Source organism: Cyrtonyx montezumae, unplaced genomic scaffold, assembly GCF_038088225.1.
Source record: "Cyrtonyx montezumae isolate F1298 unplaced genomic scaffold, pur_monq_1.0 scaffold_6, whole genome shotgun sequence".
Taxonomy (NCBI): Eukaryota; Metazoa; Chordata; class Aves; order Galliformes; family Odontophoridae; genus Cyrtonyx; species Cyrtonyx montezumae.
The window spans coordinates 4,169,958-4,193,858 of NW_027072067.1; the positions used below are offsets into that span (position 1 = coordinate 4,169,958).

The 23,901-nt window shown below is 42.7% G+C and overlaps 1 protein-coding gene across 1 annotated transcript in view; it reads left to right on the forward strand.

The window, feature by feature from the left end:
- Positions 1-18,130, forward strand: part of EEFSEC (eukaryotic elongation factor, selenocysteine-tRNA specific) — a 110,537-nt gene extending 92,407 nt beyond the window's left edge. The window contains exon 7 of the mRNA XM_065749264.1: positions 17,754-18,130. Within this exon, the coding sequence (XP_065605336.1) occupies positions 17,754-17,938 (185 nt within the window). The 3' untranslated portion in view covers positions 17,939-18,130. The remainder of the gene's footprint in view (positions 1-17,753) is intronic.
- Positions 18,131-23,901: the final 5,771 nt, after the last annotated feature.

Below are 23,901 nucleotides of genomic sequence, written 5' to 3' on the forward strand. Positions count from 1 at the left end.
TGTAGGACAATGAAAGTGCAACTCTTGTTTTCTTGGGGAGTGTTTGCCGTTCTTTTTTTTTGCCTCTTTGAGGCATTGAATCTGAAGTGTGTAAAACATTTTTGTTGAAAACTGAAAATGCCCCATGAAAAGCTGTGCTGTTTTTTAGGCTGTAAGAAGGTTTGATGTGCATAATGGCTCTGATCAGTAATTTTTCACTTTTTGTCCCTGGAACTTTTGAAGAGAGACTTGCGTTTCTTGGCATTGGCCAAGTAGTCTGGTCTTCATAGACTGGCCATCTGTAGTGTCTTTGTGCAAAGATTTCCCCCTGGGCACCATCCTGTGTTTTAATTTGCAGTTTCAGTTGCAGATGTATGGGCTCCTCTGTAAGAAACTTTTATTTTCTCTGCCATTATGCCTACATTCTTTACTTGATTTGTGTTACACACTGTTTTCCCCGTGTTGTGTTTGGAGCTGGTTTGTAATGAAGTTACTGTTGTGCAATTCTGACTGAAAATTACAACAATTTTATCAACAAGGTATTTATTTGAAAAATTCTTTCCCATTTGTAAAATATTTATCCACTGTGAGCTGCTTTTATCTTGCAAATAGAACAAGCCACTATTTCATACACGCTGCGTGTATGAAATGAAGATTCAGTGGTATGTGGAGCACTTACTGCTCTCAACACGAGTGAAGAGCTTCTGTAAACAGTTGGTTCAAGATTTCAGAGTAACACGAGTGCAGTGAAAACTGCTGCTCTCAACTGTACTGTGACGTTTCCGTGGATTAATGAGTTGCTGCTTATCTCAGTCATAGTGGCTGTTGGAGTGTTCAGACCCCATCACAGATGTGCTAAAATTCACAACCTTCGCCAATGTGAAGAAGCTTACTGCTCTCAGGTTGCTCTTTCTGGTCTCCCAGGCTCTCTTACTTCAGCCCAGCCTCACTCCTATCTTTAGTTCAGTGTGATAGTGATGTAAAGCTCTAAATACAACTCTCTGGCCGTTGCATCTGTTACTGAGGTACGCCAGCAATGAGCTTGTAAATGATGTTAATCTGGTCAGTCTTGCAAGTTTGGTGATTGTATTTTCTATGAAGCGTGTTGAATCTAAGTAGGTAGTATTGCAATTAGCAAAATCTTGAATGTGCCCTTCTGAAAGTGTCTCAGAAAGCTTGCTGAATTTTAAAATGCAAACTGGCCACGTTTGGCTTGGGAAGGCTGAGTGCACATCGATCCAGTGTAAGCTGGATAGCATTATGGTGTTTTAAACAGCGCACTGTGTTCTGTGTGCAAAACTGCACACGTAAACACAGCGTGTATTGCGGCTGCACGTCTTCAGCTTGTGTGGTATGATGTGCACACTCATGTGCACACCCACACGCTAAACCTTTGCAGGTCAAAAAGTGAGGATAAACTTTTGAACCCAGCTGCTCCCAAATTAAGTGCATGTGCAAGGGACCACCGGAGCTGGGGTTACCGTATCCAAAAGAGCGCCGGACGCTGTCACCCACGTACGGTGCTGCAGGACACTTCTTGTTCTTTCTCAGAGCCTGAAGGACGATGCCTTGAAAACACTCTGTCTGCTTCGCCCTTCCTTGTCACTGGGAAGGACAGGCGGCAGTTTGGTGACTTCTCCCTTCGTTATGGAAAGGGGACTGATACAGTAATCAGGATGCTACATATGGAGCTTTTTAAATTACTGCTCTTCAGTCTTTTGTTAGCCTTCATTATTCCTGAAGATTTTTTTTTCAAGTCACAAAAATGACATTTTTAATATGCAGAGTTAAAAAAAAGGCAATATGAAGAATACGTTTTTGTCAATAAGCTTTCACCTTTTAAACCAGTTATCTAAGTTTCTGCTCTAGGTATTTTAATTGAAGATTAACTACTGTTAAAGAGTATACAAATTTAGGTAGTATATATTTGGAGTAGTAAAATAGGACTGAATAAAAGGTGGGGATAGAGTGGTCCGTCCATTATAATTTTAGATTGGAGTACAAACTAACTTCCATTAGAAGCCAGCACAGCCTTCTTCTAATGTTACAGCTATTTCTTCTTTTGTTCCGGTGAAATTAACTGAAAGTATACTTTGCACTTGGAAGTCAAGCAGCTCTCATCTGGATACTCGTAACTTCTGCTGTCTCTTTTAGCAAAGCAGTGTTGATAGATCAGAGATGCATGTATACATGAAACCAAATCCTAGAAGTAACAGTTGCTCTGTACTAGTTCCTCCTGTGTTTTTGCCCAATACAGGATAAATCACTGCACCTGCAGTGAGACAAGGTTACCACACTGTCCTAAATATGTTCACTTAAGATGTGAGGGCTCTATTTCTGCTTGAGCAGGAGTTAAGGTGCTGCCTTTGTTCCAACCACTTGTGAGTTTCAGGTGAGGTACCTGCTTTCCTTCCAAGAGTAGACTTCTGGCACAGGAAACCATGGGGAGGACTTTTCTTCAAAGGGAAAAAGGACAACGATCTTGAGAAAAGCTCACTAGGACGTGTTGTTCGAACCTGCTTGCGTCTGGTATGTTTTACAGAGACTCAGCTTTCCCTTTCCTCACATAGCTTTTACTAGAGCCTGACTTTTAGCAGCATAAACACTGATGTAAACTTACTGTAGATCAGCAGCCTCAATGAACTGCGTGTTAAACAAACACTTTGTGAACACTTGGAGTTATCCTCAGTGCAGACGATGTGGAAATGCTGACTGCTTCCATTTAGACCTGAGAAGGCTGAGCTGGCCTAGCTGAGAGCGAGATGGGCGTGCTGACCTATGCTGACATGGATTTCCTGAGGTGACTTCTTGCTGGGCATGACCCCAGGTAATTCTGCCTCGTGCTGCTGTCTGCATGGAGCATAGATCTCTGACTGGAGAATGTGTCTTGATGTTGTCATGCACTGCACAGTTCCTCCTCCTCCTGCATCTCTTGTTAAGGATGGAACCTGGCTAAGACAAGACCTCAGGCTTGAGTAGTTCCTGTGCTGCTAGAGTTTTTGTGAAGGCTATATCCATGACACTTTCCCAGTCTTTCCCTTTTCTTTTTTTTCTAATGTGTTTTTTAATTTTAACTTGTTGTTTTTCCCCTTCATATAAGGAGGGAGAGGGTTTGAACCACAGATTTGACATGATTCTGTTGCAGAATCAGTACCAGCTGTTGGAATCGTAAATGGCTTCTTGGTTGCAGTCGCAGAACCTGCAGTTGATCAGCTCTGCCCCAAACCATAAGTGGAGACATCAGGACCACTGAGGCTGTAGCTGGAGAGTCAGGGAGGATGGAGTTATAACCCTGAGGCAGGGGGCTGAATAGGGAATGCAGTCACAGATGGGTATTTGAAGGGACTCTGGTTCCCTTTATTGGTGCAGAGCTGTCTGAAGAGTATAAAGTGAGCAAGAGGAGCTTGTAGGAAAACGCAGAATAGGTTTCGTAGAAAACATAGTTTGAAAGTGAGTTTGTCTCATCTCCTTACTCTCTCAAAAAGTCCAATAAAAACTGGAAAACCTGTCAGGACAAGCGGGTGAAAGATATTCTGTTCTTTGTTAGGGTCATTTGCAGGTGATGCAGGTTAATAGGCTAAGCTGCATCCCTGTGTTGCCTTTGAGTGACTTAGTTTATCACGAACGTTGTGTCAGCATAAGGCAAATGTTTAACAGTTACTTGTCAAGAAAAATAAATCTTGAAGTGTGGGAACTTTTGCTCCTGAAATGGACTATACTGGCACCCAAACTTAGTGAAATCAGCAGTCTTCACACAAGATGCTGTCTTAGTGGTTTTGCTAATGGGGCTCATTTATTTTTAACTTGTCTGTGTGTTTTGGATGCTCATATTGCATCCTCTGTAATTTCATGTTCCTCTCCTTCAGTGCTGCGCTGTACTGTACTCCCTGGAAGCACTAAGTTTTTGGGGGGAAGTTTGCAAGGAGAGATGAGTTGGTGTTCTGCCATTGTGCAGTGGCTCTTGAGGAAGGTCAGCAGTGTGCAGAGCTGACTGAAACACCAGTGGTGAACCTTTCTCCTCACACTATGGATCCAGGCACTGAAGAACGTTTGCGCTGCTAGTGGTAATCTTCAGAGTTAAGTTGCTGTAACTTTTCTCCTCTGGTCAGTCACCTGACATTAGGACAGTTGGTAATTCCTGCTTTTTAGCTTTGTGAATTACCTACATCTTATTCCTAAGCAATATCAGTAGGTGGAAAATACAAAAAGAAGAGGAGAATCTTTTTGGGGAATGGCTCAGGAGCACTAATCTGCTTCAAGCTTTGAATGAGCTTCCCATGGACTTGAACAGGAGCTGTTACCTACATTTTCCGATGTTTTACTTGACTAGATTTTAGAACAATCTGTGCCCCAGGAAGAGTGTACTGAGGAAGGAAACCCAGCCCTTGGGTGCTTGCCTAGAAAAATGGAAGTATTGCTGTGGCATGGATGGATGTATTTGGTTGTTACTATGTGCTCCATCTGTCACTATCTCTGCAGCTTCTGCCATCTCAATTAAGGTTTGCTTCTCCATAAACATATCGCTGTATGGCTGTGTGAGGCTTTGTGTTGCTGTTTATTTGGAGCACAAGTATTGTAAAATAGCTTTTAAAAAACGTTAACTTGGGATTCAAAGGTTTATTTTTGGGCTTTGTGATGACTGAGGGGGAAAAAAAAAGCATTTAAAAGTTGAACTGAGGCTCTTGATACTGAGAAGGCAAATATGAATAACAGTTGTGCCTTTAAAAATAATGCTATTATTTGTTTTAAATGTCTTCCTTTGGAGGGCAGGGTGATGACTTCCTATGTTTTTGAGATCCACGATGCTGAAGCAGCTTACAAAAAGAGTTCCTGCTCTGCAAATCTTTTTTGCCTAATGCCAAATCCCAGAATCTTTGACCAATTCACTTCTGTAAGTACACTTTAAATTAGTAGTAGATACATAGCACAAAGATAGTCAGTTAAGGCTCAGTGGTGCTCGACTAGCATGTGCTGAATGGGGAGAAGCAGAGTGTCTTAATTAGAACAAATGCAGGAGACTTAGTTATTGTGAAGTATTTTTTCACTGGAGGATTAGTGGGTGACTAAGAAATGTATAGACTTGAGTTTCTTCTAAATAAGAAGCAGATTCGTGTCTTCATCCTTTGCTGGCTTGTTGACTCAATTTACTTGGATGGAATTTTTCAACATTTAAAACAAATTAAAATTCATGAATCATTTCTGCTTAAAGGCACAAACTTTCACAGATACAACTGTTAAGGCTTCTAAGTGGTTGCATACTGTTTTGCACATGCAAATTATGCACCCGCTTATGAAGCAAAGTTTTGAAATAGGTGGGACACATTTGACGTTGCCAGTGAAAAGATGAATATTGTGCTACGCTTTATTTCCCATTTCAGCATTGCTTTGTCTCAGCACCGTTTGCTGCAGAATGAGGGATTCGTTGTAGGGCGGATGTGAAGAGGACATGGCACTGTGGCAGAGGGTGGGGATGTACACCCTTATGGCAGAGAGCTGCTTTACAAAGCTCTTCTGCACTGCCTTTGACAGTCTGAAGTTTCTCAGTACTTGCTGGGAAAGCTTCTTCAGTTTTGCTGTAGTCATCTGTACGTGTTTGTAAACTTGGATTGTGATGCCTCTGTGCCCACGCGGTGTGACCTGGCTCAGCCCAGGGAGGTGTTGTTTTCACCCGCTCGGGTTAGATTAAGATCAGTATTGTTTTGCTCTGTAGTCGATGCAGCACGCTGTGTTGTTTTATGAATTGTTTTCATTGTCACGGCCTGTTGTTTACCGGTGCAGCTAAGCGAGCTTTTCCACAAGCGTTTTGTAAATGGGGCAGGCTTCACCACGAGATTTTTCATTTGGAGGTTTGCTTCAGAATGTAACTCAGGGGAAGGAGGTGAGCAGCCAGTGAATGTCAACAGTGTGCAAATCGGGGTGAAAATATGTTTTCTTTTAGAAACCTGTTATTTCAAGGGCGTTTTGGATGTCTGTTTGGAAGTTTGATCTGTCGCTCAGTGATACCCACACACACAATGGGTTCTGCTTACAGAATTCCCAGCTGTGGTCATCTTTCCTCCTCTGAGCTTCCTTGGTGGATGATCCACCTGTGAACAGCACTTCTGTGCCCCCTGAAGCTGCTGTGTCTGTGTTGCAGTGCCCCGTTGGCCATCACCAGTCCCACTGCTCGCTGATGGCACTGGCAGATTGTGAGGGACAGCTGGAGGGAAAAAATGCACCACAGTATGCGAACCTGAAGAGCCATTTTAAGGAGGGAAACTGGGATTAAGAAAATGAATTGGTCTTGGTAAAACAAAATTAAACACGTTTCCAGAGTCCTTCTTTGTAGGAAGTTGTGGAGAAGGAGTTTAAAGGCATTAAAGGACCAAAAACTTCGCAGTAACCCGTTGTATTTCTTCAGTAACCCAACATTCTCATCGTGTTTCTTCTATTCCACCTCAGAGAACATTTTGTTTCCCTTGTAATAATTAGTTTGAACTTTCATCTATTTCTGTGGATCGAGTAATTTTCGAACAACTTCAGGATTTTTTTTCTCTGCTTTAAAATCTTTCTTCTAAATAATGTTTTTTTATATAACCAAAAAAAAAAAAGCCATGAATACATTATAATTTCAATTTTCATGGTGTGTGAAAGATTTCTGCGCTAGGTCTTTATTGTTTTTGAAGAATTCATCACCCTAGTTAAGAAGCTTAATATAAATTAAAGAAGGTATTAAGGAACATTAAGACATCAAAATGTGGAGCGTTCTTTTCCTTTCGATTGCTCCAAATGCAAACAAGTTGAATAAAATGCAATCAAAGGGCCTGTTTGGAGAACATTGAGTGGCTTTACAGCTGTGCTGTAGAGAACCTCTGGTAAGAGCATAATTCAAATAAAAAGGCCTTTCTTTCCTCCTCCTAATTCTCTTTGTTGTGGTGACAACAGAGTACAAGCCCGATAAAAATTTAATCACCTTATCTTTTTAAAGCAAATTGCATATTTGTTTACACACAATATACATAACATAAAAAAGAAAAAAAGCTGCCATCCAATTCCCTCCCCCTTCTAATCGCATTAAAGGCCCTTGCCTAGAAGTTTAAAAAAAAAAAAAACACACACACAAAAATTAAATGTTTTATTCTTTATTCTGAAGTCCCATTGTTTAGGATTGCTTTATAAAGGCAGCCCAGGGGAAGATGAATATCGCCAACTTAAACTCGGGACCCGTGCGAGCAGCAGATGCCTGGGATAAGTCAGTGGAGTTGGTCCAGCTTAGCGGGCTTCTCGGATGCCTCGTGCACAGTGAGATGGGAGGATTACAGCCCGGCCTGCGGATCCAGCACTGCGGTTTGAAGCTGCTTTGTGACAAATTGCCTTTGATTCTGTCACATCTGCTAACCTGAACTTTTTGCACACCGTGTGCCTTCTTGAAAGGCTGCTCTAGGAGATTCTGCATTGGTGGTGTTATTGTGGTGGTTGTCTTTTTGCGAGGTGGATGGGATTTTTGTCCCTTGTGTTGAATTCAGAACATATTTTGTTGCAGAGCACGAGTGCTGTTCATCTTGGTTATTTCCAGTTTGATAGGTACCAGGGTACTGACAATAACTTAAGTGGGGCACTGCTTCCTGACTGACCCAAGTGCTCCCACACCTCGGTTAAGTTATCTTGATACTCGCTGTGCTTTAGAATTAGGAATATTATTTTACTACTTGTTCCTTGAACTACTTCTGGATAACGTGGCTATATCCTTCAGGACATCTTGGTGATTTTTCTCCCCATTGACTTGAGTATTTAATTAGCAAGGACCAAACTTGTAGAAGTATGTCTTGGACGACAGTGTCCTAAATGTTGCTTGTCTGTGTGTTTCTTTCCCTCTCTCACGTCCTGTCTGAATACTTCATAGAGGCATGGTGACATGGACGTGCCTGGTCCCTGGGCCTAGTAGCTGGAGGCATGTGATGAGTATGGACAGTGCTGGCAGGGCTGTATGTACAGCATGAATATCCACACTCCTGCAAGTCAAACCAGTGATGCGGTCCAATGAGACTTCTTGTCAAGCTGACTATGTAGAAGTGCTACGGGAGATCGTGGTTTATCCTGTGTATTCCTGCCAGGACTCATGCAAGGGAATGCAAAGCTGTGTGCAAGTACAAAAGTACACCGTGCTGAGTATTGAGCAAAGAAGGGCAAGTTTCAGCTCAGTGTAGATGTTTGGCTATCAGTATTTATTGTGCTTGTGTGATCCTGGGGGACTTAGATTTTTCTGAGAGGATGAGTTCCCTTTAATAAAAGGGGATCTACCGTGAAGTCAGCTTCACTTTAGCAGAGTCCTGATCCCCAAGCAACCTGCAGAGCACCAAATGCCTGTTGTTGCCAGAGATGATGGTAGATTCTAAAAACAGGCAACCTTCCTCCCCTCTTGATCCAAATAACTGTGATTTTAAGGCATTTTTCTCTTAGAGTGTTTCGAATGGTCATGGATGTTAATGCTGACCTACCTGTAATTTCTAAACTGTTGAATTGTGCCCAGAGCCTGTGTACATTCCCAGGCTTCCAACTACATTACGTATATTTGCATTAATAAATGGAATGGCCTCATTACTTCAGTTTTTTTCCACAGCTGCTCTTGCTGTGTGCTGGGCATTTCCCATGCACTCAAGGCAGCCTTTTTTTGTTTGTCTCAGGGATTCTGAGGAACATATAAGCTGAAAGTACGTTATCAGCAATGTAGCCAGCTCTGTTCTCTCTTTCTGGAAGGGCTTTTCCAGCTGGTGTGCTGAGGCAGGGAGTGGAGTAGCACTTGGGCACGATCTCAGTGGCTGAATGGACTTTGAGTGACCATCAAGTGAGAACAGTATATGAATAATAGCTGGTATAGTAATTAGCTGTCATAATTGCAGCCTTGTTACTGCACTGAAAGCACCTGTACAGCCACTGCAAATATTACTTTGGGAATCCTCTCCCTGGGGCTAATGGGACGGTGTGAAGATCAGAAGATTACCATGGTGGCTGTCCTGTAGCTCTGCGAGTTAATTCTTGTGGTGTGTGTACATGTAATTTGCACAGCCAAGGCCTTGTAATTGCAGTGCCCTGGAGTCTCTGTAACCTGTATTAATGTTTGGCAAACAGAAACAACAAATTGCAGGATGCACGTAAAACACGGCTGTGTCCCAGGAATGTGAAGTGTAAAGAGTTCTTTAGGAGAGGTGCCCTTGAAGGGTGCAGCCAACAAGTGTTTGTGACGTGCAACCTAACGGCAACTGAAGTACGTGTTGGCCTATTAAGGGAAGGTCAGGCTTGGTATTCTCAACCCAAGTGTATTGCAGTATGACCAGCTGGCCAAGAAATGAAGATCTCAAGTGTTGCTTCATTTCCGAGCTGCGTTTTGGGGCTGAAGAGGGTGTTGGCTTAGGATGTGTCTTGGTAAACCCACAGTGGGAACTGCAGGTAGCCTCCTGCAGAATGACTTGGTATGTAGACGTAATGAAGTGCTCGTGGAGCAGTGCTACGATAGACTGGATGTCTTTTGGGTGCAGAAAACTATCCTGCTACGTGGCTTCAGACAACAGCAACTATTTGTCACAAAATTTTTGACACACACACACACAAAAAAAAAGGTTAAAATGGAGTTAAATGATGTTGGTTTGGGAAATGGAGTCATATATCCCAAGCATCTTGCTGTAAAAGAAGCATAAGAGAAAATGAATGGCACACACTCAGCGCTGTGGTACGGTGAGTGTCCTCAATCTGGATAGCAAGTGTAGGGCGATGGAGAGGGAGAGATAGGCAAGGCATGTGTAGGGATGGATGGCATTGATAACTGTTCGGCTGCTGATAGAGTCTGTGTGACACTGGAGCCTGAGCTCTGTTTAGCAATACAAAGAATATCAGACTGAAAATCAATACACTGACTTCATGCAGAGGGTATGGCAGAGTCATTAAAGAAAAAAAGTCAGTACCAGTGGAGCCCATAAAACTCTTCCTGACCTTGAGAAAAGTCCCAGGGAGCTGTGGGAAACTCCAGTCCGTCCCCTCTGAACTTTTTTGTGTTGTTGCTTAAATATAGTAACTGCTTTTTTAATTAAAAAGAAAAATTAGATGGCATTTCAAATTGTGTCCGTGGTGCCTTGGGGACCTATTACAGTACAAATTGCCCTGTATTATTTAGCAAGGGCTTGTTTACTATTGTGTGAAGCAAGGGTTACCAGTGTAAGGATGTAGGACAAGAAGGGCCCTTCTTTGAAAGCTTGGCTCTGCACATGAAAGTGACGCCAGCAATTGGAAGCAATTTGTGGAATTGTTTGATTATATTAATTATGGCACCAGCAAACAGTGCTTGGGAAACAGTTTTGTTTTCTTGCATTCTTTCTTGATTGCTTGCAGCAAAAGCCAAGATACAAAATGTGCCTTTAAGGGCTGCCGGAGAGTGCAGCTCAAGCCATTGTGTGGAGCTGGCGCTGAGCTTGAAAGGGCTGTGTCCAGCTGACGTGAGAGTTTTCCAAATACAGCTTTGGCCCCAGCTTCACCTAGGTCAGCCTCTTGAATTAAAACAGCTTCTGTCTTCCTCATCAAGGAAGATTAGCTCTTTCCCTACTAAGTAGGAGCCCATAATGAAATCCGTGTTATTTCTAGATTATCGCCTCTTACAATAATGTTTCTCGGTCCAAAAGCCTGTATGAACTGAACAGATTGATACACAAGTCTCAGCTCAGTTCAGCACTGAGCTGCAGCTGTCTGGGATGCGGCACGGGGCAGCTGTTCCCTGACTTAGGGCAAGATGTTGTGGCAGTTAAGGATTATTTCCACCCAGAGCCCACCAGGCTGAACTGCAGGGGCAGCTCTGCAGGCTGGTGCAGCAGCGTTTGGGCAGTACCTGAGCACCGTGCTGCTTGAAGTGGCTGGAAGACTGTCTTTTTAATCTTTGACATCAACAGTGCTTGCAGATATTTTGTGTAGATCCCAAGGCATTAGTATAATTCTCGTTTGGAAGGAAGGAGTGCAATTTCTGCTCCCCTTGGAGGCTGCTTGCTCTCCCTTGGCCAGCTTCATGCTGTTGTTCTGTTAATATTCACGAGCCAGGCGAGGTGATGATAGCAGATTTCGTACCAGCCAAAAGAGAAAAATGGATCTATCCTGAAGTTTGAAACCGCAGCAGAATGTTTCTGAAGAGAGCTGATGAGATGTGGGAAAAGGTGGTGTGAGTTCAAAAGAGAATTACTGGAGAATTGTGAAGGGATTTACATAAGTAAAATTCATTGTCTGATCTGTGGAAGTAATTGAGGCTCAAATCCTGAACTCCTGAGAGTGGCAGCATGAATATCCCTTGTTTCTTGAGTGATGGTCAACTATTACATCAGAACTGTCTAGATTGATTGTATTACAGTTGTTATCATGGTGATTAATGCTTAGGAGTAGAGCAGACCAGCTCCAGTAGGAGCACTGTGCTCAAACCTTTTGGCTAGCTGGGCTGATGGGTGTTAACCCTGATGTCAGGTAGAGAATTCCTGCCTGATCCTGGACTCTGATCAGTTTAGGACAGTTTTCATCCCTGTTTTTTCTGAAGTGCCATATATTAATGACAAGCAGCTGGGATGCTTGTCCTTTCTGTTAGGGCCAGCAGCCTCTAGATTTCCAGTAATCCAGTCTACTAGTCGTGATGTGGCCTATCTGATGTCCCTACTGCAGGATTTATGGGCAGAGTACTATAGTAGTGTTGTTCTTGGAAGGCTTAGAAAGCTGTCTTTTTCCTGACCAACTCAGTTTTCCTTTGCTGGATATCGATGGAGAAAAATGACCACCTTGGTTGCAATAAAATGAAAAGTTAGAGTATTGGATATCTTTGCTGGATAGCTACTCTGATTTTCTGCTAATACAAAGAATTCAGGCAAAGAGAAGTGACGTTTTCTGTTATCTTTGCTGTCTCATTGAAAAGTTTAAGAGGAGGGATTTGGGTACATTGATCCTCTGATTTTTTGGGGGGTCCTTCTTAACTCGGAACACCAGATTATTGCTGTAGGGAGAGCTGCACAAGGTGTCTATGTTTCTAGGGCGCAGATCACTGATGTATTTTGTTGCAGTGCTGAAATGCTTTAGGATTGGGTGAAGAAACTCCCTGTTAGCAGGAGTGATGGTGCAGTCACACACTCCTTAACTGTGTAATGAGGGCTCAGGCTCTGAGGGTTCCAGTTAAGGAAATCCTGAAATTGTGAAAACCGGCTGTTACGAATAATCCATTGTGAGGGAGGATTATCCCCAAACCTTTGCCTCTTTCAAGTTTTGCTCTTTTCTTTACTTCCCTAAGGAAAGAAGAAAGAAAAATGTCTGCCTGTCGTAACAAAAGGTTATGTTTGCCGTGACTGAAAATTGTTTCTGACTTCAAATGTGCTATGCTAACTTGTTCTCTGATTTTCTGTCTGTTTTTAACATGTGAATGTTGCCAGGAGACAAGAAATTGCAGGTTCTTGAGTCTTCTCTTGCAGTGGTGGAAGGAAGGAAATAGGATATTTCCAGAAGAGAGAAACCAAGTTTGTTCCTGGATGGATGGGAGACTTGGAAATCATAGCAAGGATAGTCTAGGAATTTCTTAACAGTGAGCGCATACTGGAATATTATCTATTCCAGTGATGGCTTGTGATGTAGCCTGATTGTTCTCCCTAGCACTGTGGCAAGAATCGTGAGCCTTCTCTGGGCCAGCAACTTCCCAGCACACTGCTGCTTCTTGCTGAAAAGCACTTACAGGCTTTCCTATTTCCTGTTGCTGTCAGTGGGATGTGTTCTTAATTTTGACATGGAAGCCAAGTTTTCTTCGACCAGGAGGCTTGAAATCTTTTAATGTGTTTGTTTTTTGTGTTGTTGTTTTTTTTTAACCATTACAATTCTCAGTTCTGTAAGAAAACTGCAGCCATCCGTGGTGGGTGATGCCTTTGTGTTCCTCAGCGCTAGCCAGCACACTTAGCTTTTTTTTTTCTGCCTGTATGCATCTGAGACAGGAGCTGTTAAGTGAAATAAATTATTCTTCTTGGCTGTGTGGGAGAGTATGCCCAGAACCTGTATTATTGCACCTGTTTTCAATGATGTGTTTATCAGTTGCTTAAAAATTACTTCCTTCTCTGGCTGGGCTACAAGGAGATATTATTATCTGTCTTCTCATCCACAGTGGGCCTAGCATTCTGCCTTTAAAATCTTCCATTCAAATATTTCATCAATTTTGAAGGAGATGGGACTATTCCTAAACATCAAAGAGAGAAAATGATCTGCGTAAGTAGGAAATAGAAATTTGGAGATGGGAAATCTGATGATTAAAATTGGAAAAGGAAAGAGGTGCAACTGCTGTATAGCAAGTGGAATCAGGAGTCGGAGGGAAGGAGAAACAGCAGAGGTCACTTTTGGAGGTCCTTTCAAGGAGAAGAAGAAGCAAAGGGGAAAAAAAAAGATGGCCTTAATGAGGAAGGATGACACGCAGTGAAGGAAAAGTGTAGTGAGGAAGTAACACAAAAGGAAACTAGTATTAAGCTTATGGGTAATGAATGAAATAAAAGTACGTGTTGAGGAAAAAGCACAGCAATGCTACCTCACCCTGCAGCTGGATTAGAAAAAGGAATGAGAAGATAAGAAGTTGCACCAGCTTTCCACTTCCAACTGAAGTAGCAGAGGGAAGAGATAAAGCACAGGTAAACCTTGGTGCCTGTGACCATTTGTGTGCTGTATGTATTGCTGTGGTTTGTGTTCTGGCTGATGCTGCCAGCAGCCAGGTGTGGTGGTGGTCCCCTGGGCATGGAGTGGGGGCCCTGGGGGTCAGCATGGGGTGGTTATCACCTATATCCTCCATCACAGGGGCGTCTGGATAGCTGTCATGTAAGGAGAACATGAAGCATTATGGAAACTTGCGTAGATGTGACTGTTTTTAAAACAAAAACAGCTTTGTTTAAGACGTAAGAAAAGCAAAAAGTCAAAAATTGATTGCCAGAATTAATAAACAAGAATTCTGCAGCATGAAATTTACACTAAAATCGGTGTGTTTCCGTGCAAACCAGATCAGACTCCTTGTATGGATTATCGTAACACTTCAGGACACGATGAAGTATTTGAAAGTAAGGTACTGCTAATCATGAGGAAGTTTGTTTTTATTTGTGAAAACTGTTCAAGGTATTGTTCTTATCTTGTATTTTTTTTGCACGTGGAACTGTTGTTATTGGGGAACATTTTCCTGGTGTGGTATTGCTTTTCATTCCAGTTTCAAAATGCACGTTTTGTGAATATCTCTATTTAGAGTAATGCTCGGGACAGCACTGAGACAAAGAATCAGCATCTGTAGTCTTATTTAGTCATTATTATTATTAACAGTTAAATATTAGACTATTTTCCTGCCAGGTTTTTGTATCTAATGTGGGTTAGTTGATGCTACGAGTGCGTTTTACATAAGATCTGGGCGCTTCTTGTTACCGACATGCTTCTGATGGGTGGGAATGAATTTGCTAAGCTTTCAGATATCTTCTATGCCTCTGAGGACTGCCCATTAATAACATTAATATATAGGTATTTCCCACTGCTGTATGTGAGGCATTTCTTAGAACTTTGAAGCTGAAGTCTTTTTTAACGTGCGGACCTTTTCAATTTAATCCATTAGCAACTTGGCAAAATAAAGTAATTGTCCAACAGAGGAAGAAAAAAAAATCTATTAACATTTGCTACAAATCCGAGTAGTACAGGCAGCACTTAATTAATGGAACAGATTTCTCACTATGTATTCAAGCTAACGTAGCTATTGTTCAGCAGAGATTAGACCCTTAATGTAAGTAAGTTAAACTAGGCCTCCATCTAAAAATATCCGTCATTTCAGCTATTAAAGGTCTGATGTCTTCTTTGGTGACAGATATATTTCCCTTCATTTCCTTGGTTTTGTGAAACGCAGAGCGTTCATTGTGTGTAGCGCGGAGGGAGATGAGGATGCGGTTGCGCCGCCCGCCTGTCTCCCGCTGCCTGCTCCTTTGTGCCGCTCTGTGTCTCAGAGCCTCTCCAGCCCCGAGACCTCCTGGCACCGTGGCAGGAAAACAGAGCATGCCATTTGTTAGGGTACGGTGCCAGCCACCTCATCTGTTTGCAGAGTGAGGGCCGTGGGATCTGATTAGGTAATTGAGATACCTTGTGAGCTGAATAATACCCGAGCTGCCTCTGGCTGTCAGCCCGTGATTTTGCTTGTAGGAACCGCTGCGTTCTTGCATTTCTGTTGTAAACTTCTTGCCCAGAATACCGTGTTTAAATCCAACTAGGTGTTAGCAGCTGTGGGTGGGGTACTTTTTACTTGCCCACGTTTGGAAGTTGAGGCGATGACCTGCAGGAGGTGAGATCGCTTGGCTTTGTGTGTTTTCCCAATGCTGTAGTGTGGGATTCCTCATTTATCCATCTGAGCTGGCCACCCTGAGCATCGGGATGTAGATCCCCTGTGGGGGATCTCTCAGTATCAGTGGGTACCCAGCCCCTCGTACCCAAAGGAGAAACTCTGGGCTGCCATTAGTGTTGCACCTCCTCCCTTCCTCATCCCACCCATTAATGTTTTTGGAATTTAGAAGTGTTTTAGGATTTGTTTGCTTTAATTAATTTAAAGTGCCTCTCACTGAGGGGATTTAAACATCTTTCTTAAACAATAGTGTGCCAGTTAACAGCAACGCAGCAGTAATGGTAAGATCCAGAAGGGGAAACCAACCAGTGAGCAAAGTGCAGTGGTTTTGTCCAAGAAAGTTAGCTGTCTTCCTGGGAAAGTGAAGGGGATGCTGCGCTGCAGTGAGGTTGGCCACAGCAGTAGAAAACGTACAGTAAGAAATAAATGCTGCAAAAGTGGAGATCAGGCTGGTGTGAGTTTGCTCCTTTTTCAGTTTTTGTTCTGCTGTGCTTGGTTTTGAGTGCTGCTGCTTTTTTGTAGCAGCATCCTAGATGTTCTTGGAGCTTTCCAAATGGGAAGTATGTTGCTCGTGTAATTTTGCATAATGAAGATGGAGTGAGGGTAAGGCTAACGATATTAATGGGATTTGTATGAAAGCATCCAATTAAAAAAAGAACTGGAACAGCTGCATCAAACATGACTATACAATGTAATAAAACCATAGAATAAATGTGCTCAAGCCACATCATATTATCTAGTTTGATTAATTGAACCTTACACGTGCAAAGTGGTCATTATCAGACTTCTCAACCATCCAGGAAAAACCGACTCAATTATTTCCACAATGAAACAATCATTACTTTTTTGTGTACCATCTGAAAAGCAAAGTCTGCTGCTGACTTGACTGCAGAGTACAAGACCCCACAGGACGGCGTGGATCCTGCCTGATGCTGGCCTTCTGCAGCCTTGGTATAAGATGTACTTGTAGTCACGTGCGTTGCGTTGCTTTTCTTTTGTGTTTTTGGGTGGGTTTTTTTTTTTCCTGAGAGAGACCCCTCCACCTCTGCAAGTCCCCACGTGGCTGTGCTGCAGGGCTGCTCTCAGAAAGCTCTGGTTGTGAAATGGAAACGGGCTGCTCCCTGGTTGTGCTTCAACGCGTGCCTGCTTCCCACCTTCCCAAAGTGTGGATGAGGATCCTGTCGGGGCAGGGAGTGGCCGCAGCAGCCTGCTGGAAGTGCTCTGCATGTCTGGAGCAGAGCTGTGATCACCTGCACGCGTAGACCTCCTGTCTCCAGCAAATCATAAGCATCTCGAGCTTTTTGTCCGGCTGGGATATGAGAATCCGCATCTGAATTTCACTATGAGGGGAGAGAAGCCGATTAAGTGTTTGAGATAAGGTTATGTGACACCGCAGGTTAAAAATACCTGAACTGAAGTTGGCCAGATGCCTGAAAACCACATTTTAGTATGCTCAGGTGGTGCTGAATAAGCTCCCTAGGAGCATGCTGTCTTCTGCTTTAAAGAGGCAGCTCCTCAGGAGTGGGCTTTTAGGAGCTGCATCTCTTGTTTTACAGCCTTTCTTCGGATTCTTGCATCTTGCTTCTCTTTAAGGTGTCACGGATGTGTCGAGTCAAAATACGAGAATTTTAATAAACCTTATCCATTTAGGAGGGGAAGGACAAATGTTTGTTTGTGCATGAATATCTGGATAAAGGCTTATGTTTGGAGTTCAGATCCCCGGAATCCTATGCAGGTTAATTCCAGTTCCCTTAAGAAGTGAGCTGTAACCCTGAGCTGCACTTTAGGCCAAATAAAAAAAAAGGAGAGTATCATTTGTGAAAACCAACCAGTGTGCTTCTGGCAGGTCTGGGAAATAACCTAAAGATACTAAAGCACCTTAGTCTTAGGGCTGTATACTTCAGTATTTTAGCTGTTATTTTTCATTCGTGACCTATATTTCTATAAATACTCTCAGCGATGAGAAGAAACTCTGGGAAATGTGTGCAGATAATAGGGAAGGTCTGCTGAGTAAAAGCTTACCTCGACCAGGTAGGTTGTTCTGACCTGGTTATGTTTTTGTCTGTGTTTAGTACTTGAAAACCTTGGTCCAGTTTAGGGAAGCGTGTGTCAGTTTGTGGGTGTAGGAATGAGTGGGTCTGGGGATGATCACAGGAGGCTGTGCTGGATTTGGGGTACTGCTGTTGTGAACTGTGTCTGAACACTTGTTTTTCACATAACTTACCTCAGTCCAGAAGTGTGATGCAGAAATGTAACTTTCCTAATGCACCAGATGCATTTTCTTATTTTCCTTGGTTGATTTCAGAAGTAAAGTTGCCTATTCATTTTTTCCAGACATGCTACAATGTGCGGTTGAGTTGTTTGGTCATGCATGTTCTTGGTGGTTTTTTTTTTACAGGTGGGCTGAAGCCAGAAACCAAGATGCTTCTTAGTGCTGCCTCCAAGAAAAAATCTAAGGCAGGGAAGGGGGATGCGAACAAAGAGGATGAAAGCAGCAAGAATGACTCGACCCAACCTGTTACCATCTCTCTTCTTTTCAAAAGATACGTCTTTGACACACAGAAGAAAATGATTCAGTCCTGAGAAAGCAGCGAGGCCTCAGCCCACCAGAAAGACCGGACTGAAATGAATTCAGTTGGAATGTGCTCCTTGCGGAGCTTGGAAGCTCCTGCCGACTCTGTGTCTGAAATCTCAGTGATCTGGTTTTATTCTGTTAGGATCTGCTTATCTTGCCATCTTGGTGACGTGAAGCTTGATGGCCTTTTGAGGAATGCCACCTGATGTGTGTTCTTAGAGCAGTGCTTTTCTGTGGGATTGCTTCAAGGTTTCACGTGATCTGAAGGTTTGCCACCAGTACAGATCTAAATGCAGTCAAGATGTAGATTTCATGCGACTTACAAAGTGAAGCTGATTTGTCTAGGTTTTCTGCCCCAAGTAAAGTGAGGGAGAAAAAGCATGTGCTATAATAGGTGGAACCTAGAATGGATGTTTCACATTCCTTCAGCTGCAACTATGTAAGATGTTATCTGGGAGTTGGTATGGATCTTGGTTATAAATGATTTCTATCTAGAAATGTTTTTCATATTAAACATAATGATGCATATAACTGAGAGTCTTAATTGTTCTGTCTGCTGTTCCAAAGGCTCACAACCTATTTTTGGTGACTTTTTAAATAGCTTTTTTTTTTTTTTGCATTTCCTGCTGGTTCTGTGCTGAATCCTGCTCTGGAATTGTTTTCTTTTTATTTTTTTGCAACCAAAATGCCTTTTGTGTTTGAAAGAACAACTTGCCTCTGGAAATAGTCATGGGCTTTCTTTCATTAAAATAATGATAAAAGATTACAGCGTAAACCTTGTAAAATGAATATCTCCAAGATGCTTTAGAAACCATTAGTTGTTTAATAGGGATTTCATGGATGCTTTAGTTCTTCCTCTCAGGTTTGTGTCCTAAGCTCGACTGGCAGCATCCCATCTTTGTTATTTACAAGGCATAGAACACCGTAATGTAAAAACTATAACAATAATTCCACAGCTTATGGAAGTCTTGAGCAGAAATTGGACTCTGGGCCTGGCAGCATGGGAGGTATTGGTTCCCAGATTTTGAACAAAGTGGTCACTTGATGATGTTATCAGATAGCAGCCTGTGGCACCTTCAGTGGAGCCTGCCATGGGCCGTAATGTGTTAGATGTACGTGGAACAAAGTAATGGTAAATAGATCATTTTGCTTATTTGCGTTATTAATCAATGACCCATTGTTGGCTGTGGATCTGTTTTACTAACATAATCCCATTTTTCCTTTTTTTTTCCTTTCATTTCCTTTAATATCCAGGTAACCAAAGTGGACATGAATGGCCAAAATCTCAGCTATTGTGAGAAGATGTTTACAGCTGGATAGCATTGAGATGGGGCAAGTCAGGTGTTTAAACTAGGCTGATGGTGCCCCTTTAAATCAGAACAGAATTAGTGTTTTGTGGAATAATCCCAAACAGTTTCTGCTGAGTGAGTCCCAGCAAAGCTTTAGCACATCCCATAAGATTATGGGGTATGCTTTCAGTGTGATCCCAGAGGAATTAGGCAGACAACTTCAGCTATGGCTTAACGTGACTTGTGCTGCCAGCCTCGCTGGAAAATGTCCTTCTATAATGGAAAAAAAAAATGCATTTCACACCCCTGTCACCTCTCCTTCCCTATTTCTCTTCTCTTCCCAGACACCCTAAAGGCAGTCTTTGGAAAGAATATTTTTTGTTATCTTTCTATTTAAGCCTTTATCAAATCCTGTTTCGTACCCTGCGCTGTTGCTTCTGCTTAAGATACTGCAGTGATGGAAGCTAGAGAAACAGATGATGCCATTATTACCATACTATGTTAGCCTCAGAATTATAGGTATAAAAAAAAATAAAACCTCTCATTTAAAAAATAACAAAAGTTGAATCATTGAGGAAATTGTTTTTATCTGTATAGATTAACGTCCTTTGCCAGATTTTAAGTGGGTAAATAAATTCTTCTAACTCCATTTAGAGATTTGGAAAGGAAGGGATGTCCATCCTGAAAAGTACCCTGGTGTAGGATGTTGTTGGCTGCTCCACAGTTGCTGGGCTTGCCTTACCAATGAGAAAGACAATGACCTGCAAGTGTTTTTCTGAATAGCTCTGGAGAGGAGGCCTGATGTCAGTGCTACAGTGGCACACGTATTTTTAGAAGGCGTTATCTGATTGTTTTCCCTCTCTGTTGCTGACTGCCCGCAGCAGCCCCAGTGAGTCAATCCCTACAGAACTGGATGTGTTTGAAAACTCTTTAGTGCTGCATACTGACAGCTCTGCAGCTCTGCTTGGCTCATCAGCAGTCGTGTGCTGTGGAGTGTCCCATAGCTGTTTGCTTGGGGCGCTCAGAGGGAGAGAGCAACAGCTTTTTCAGAGTTGTACTTCCATCCCTTTCTCATCCAGTCTTCTGTAACTCCTGTTCTTAAATCCGTACCCCCACCTTTTCTATCATCTCCAGTCTAGAAGCAAACCTGGCATCATTATTCCTTCCCCTCGGTCCAAGATCTGCCTTCTTCCACAGTGCTCCTGTTTCCAAGCAGTTTGCTTCTCCTGCTTCTGCCCCTGGAGAAGAAGATAGAAAACAGCACACAGTGCCTTACAAAGCTCATGTGAGTACCCTCACCTGCTACCGTTTTCTGCCCTGGTGCTTTGTAATCCTCTGTGTAAGGCGCCTCGTTTTGTCCCCCCAGCAGAGATGTGTGCAGGATGGACCGCTGCAGAGGTCTCTGGTGGAAGCTGTTTTGATTTTATTCCCCAGTTTTAATTCTAAAAGGAGAACTTAACATGTGCCTAAGAACTTTGATTATAATGTGCTGTTACAGCAGATCTCTGGCTGCTGTCCTGAGGCTGTTGGATACACACTCGAAAAAGGGTGAAATGGTGGAACAAAATGATTATGGGAAAATCAAAGCTTTTAAAGACATTTGTAGGATGAACAGATGTTCAAACATTCTTTTATTTGGTTTCCAGACAGACGTAGAGACTTACCTTTCATCCTCGTAATCAGTACATTATGCTGTAATTTGTAAAAATGGCATTAAAAAAATATTAACAGGGTCATATTGTGATCTACTGACGCTGTGTCATTAAGCCGTGAAGTTAAGAACGGCAAATGGCAGCAGGGGTTAAATGCTGCAGAGTGTATCCTACTGCCATATATTGTCAGACTGCATTATAATGAGTCCAAAATGGAATAAAGATGTAAGGAGTGGGTATTTTTTTTCTCGTTCTACGAAGGTTGTCAGTGTTGCAAAATTAGGAATTATTATGGTTGTGCAGATGTTCGGTGAGTAATGCATCTCTGGGCTGGGGGGAGAGTAGCAGTGAGAAAAGCTTTGTTTTTCCAAGCCTGCTTTCTGCTTTTCCTTGGGCTTGCTTTAGGTCCTGCAGCTTGCCTTGTGATCCTACCAGAGGTGTTGAGCTGTGAGGGTCAGAGCGTGCGACCGTGGTGGCGGGGATTCAGTAGGTGGCATCCTTTGCTTGTGATCAAAACCGTATCTCCCCACCAAGAGACAGGGCACGTGCTGCCATTGATGATGAAGATTTCAGATTCAGACTTGCTACCCATCTCTCAAAGAACAGTTCCTGCTCCTGGGGTAAAGCCATTAAATGGTTCTGTACCTCTTTTTCCTCACGTGGCAATTCACTGCAAGTGCCTGACCGTGGGAACAGCGAGCCCCCTGCTCTGGCAGAATTCTTGGGGTGCATGCAGCAAGAGTTTGGGGTGCTCGTTGGGCTGACAGCCACGGGGTGGCGGAGCAGGAGGAGAAGCTGCAGTGATGCTGTGTCCTTGAGCAGCTGTTTCAGCCCAGGAGCTGTGTTTCACCACTGAGAGAGCAGGCTGCGCAGTTATATTTGTAAGGAGCTCTGAGATCTTGTGAAATGAAGGATGAAAGGCAGCAGAGGAACTATAGTTATCAGCAGCTTTAAAAACCTTTCACATTTTTTCTTTTACTTTAATATCCCCAGTGAGCTGAAAAGCTCTTTATTTACAAACACGTGAGTTTTTAACAAACTTATTAACCGAGTACATCAACAGAATAATTTTAAAATGAAGCCTGGCATAGGGAGCTCACCTGCTGAGTGGGGAGCAGGGGGAGAACTGTAGGATTACGTTCTGTGGTGAAGCCAGAATAGATGATGAATGTCCAGAAGGAATTCGAGGGCTTGGGAGGTTGGATTTAAGAAAGGTATTGAAGAAAGGTGGAACACTCTTCTGGGCATCCCCACAAATTCTCCTGCTGTTCTGCACAAAAATAGGTTACAGACACTATTTGAATAGGATTGTGGCTCCACTACAGGCACTGCATATGAGGAGAGAATATGAGTACAGCGGTTCCACTCATTTCTTGTTGCCAGTGCCAAAATAGGGCCTGTCCCACATCTGCTGTGCATGAAGTGCTGGTTTTATTTCCAGTTGTTAGTGGACTTAAAGTTTGGGATAGAGTGTGTTTTTCATTTCTCAGTGTTGCAGTTCCTTTGTTTCTGTGTGAATGACTGCTTTTCCAGGATCGAGAATCAAACCTTGGTTTCCCCCATTGAGGTGACAGTTGCTTGTCAAAGATGAATGCTTGGAGAGACCTCTTTGTATCAGTCTACTGCACCTTTCTACTATATCTGTTAGACTTTCTTGTAGTGGAAGACAGGAGAAGGGACCTCCATCTCATTCTTTCTGGAGCTTATGCTCAGGATCAGCTTTGAAAAGAGCTCATTAAACATACTCAGAAAAAAGCCAGCAACATCTTTGCCAAATCTCAGTCCTGTCCTGCTCTCCACTCTCAACAATCTCACCTTCTTTTGCCTATTGAGTTCTTGCTCAGTCCTTAACATTTCTTAACCAAAAGATAATCTGAGGTGCCCACTAGCAACATTATGTTGGTATTTTGGCTAAACTGGTGTGACTATCTATAATCCTTTAAGAAAAATTGTCAGTTCATTAGCTCTAGAAGGTTCTGATTAGATCAGTTTCTTCCCATTTTCTTTAACTGAAACTTCTGCAGTTGTTTTCTTGTTTTAGTTGCTCATTCTTAGATTTCTTGAGGGCCTCATTCACATCAGTCAGATTCCATCCTCTTTGGGCTGCAAAATTGCTTTTATTAGGCTCTATATAGCTTATTAACCAGTTCTTTTATACTACTTCTCCATGAAAACTGATATTTTAGTGCCCATAACTTCAGCCTGACCATTAGGAGTAATCGATGTCCTCGTGGTGAATTCATTCCTAAAGCAGCATTCCATAAGGACAAGCTGAAACTCGGACCCCGCGTGGTGGTTTTGCCTGAATTTCTTTGGTTTAAGTAAAACAAGCCATCTATCATTTAGTTTTTCTTCAGTTTGTTTACAGAGGAGCTTAAGCTGGACTCTTCACCTTCCACGTGAGAATACTCATTACCTGGGGAGACCAGTGTCTATCAGAAGCTCTTCTGAACAATGTCAGATTACTCAAAGATTATCTTCATTGGTGCCCACCTGCTTGTCTAGCTAACGTTGCTCATCTCAGGTTGCTGAAATGGGCACAAGGGTAGCTTTGTCTGGAGTTGTTTGCCTGAAATACCACTAATAAGATCTGTGAGAGAGCAACAGAGACCACCTTCAATTTGTGGATAAGGCTTGCTAATTTACAACCTTAGTTTTGGTGGTTAGTGTTGTGTGGGTTTTTTTTCCCCCCCTTAATTAGAAATTTTAATTACTGCATGCTGTGTATTAAGATGTTAAAGCTTTGACTGGCAGTTCGGAATTGCAGAAGGATCAGCTGTCTCTGTGGGGCTGTAGCACAGCAGGGATTAGCTTGCACCCTTCTGCCTGCAGGTGTGTTTTGTTTCTTGAGTCAAATAACCAGAAAATGTTCTTCGTGGTAGCGTTCGTTTTCCTGATCAGGTCTTGTCCGTTCCTAGGGACCTGAGTTTAAGGGAGATTAGGAGATCCACTGGTTGTATATAGGGTGAAAAGACCAAGTCTCAAAACTGAATGACAAATAGGTGAATGGTTGCACTCCTTCACCATGGT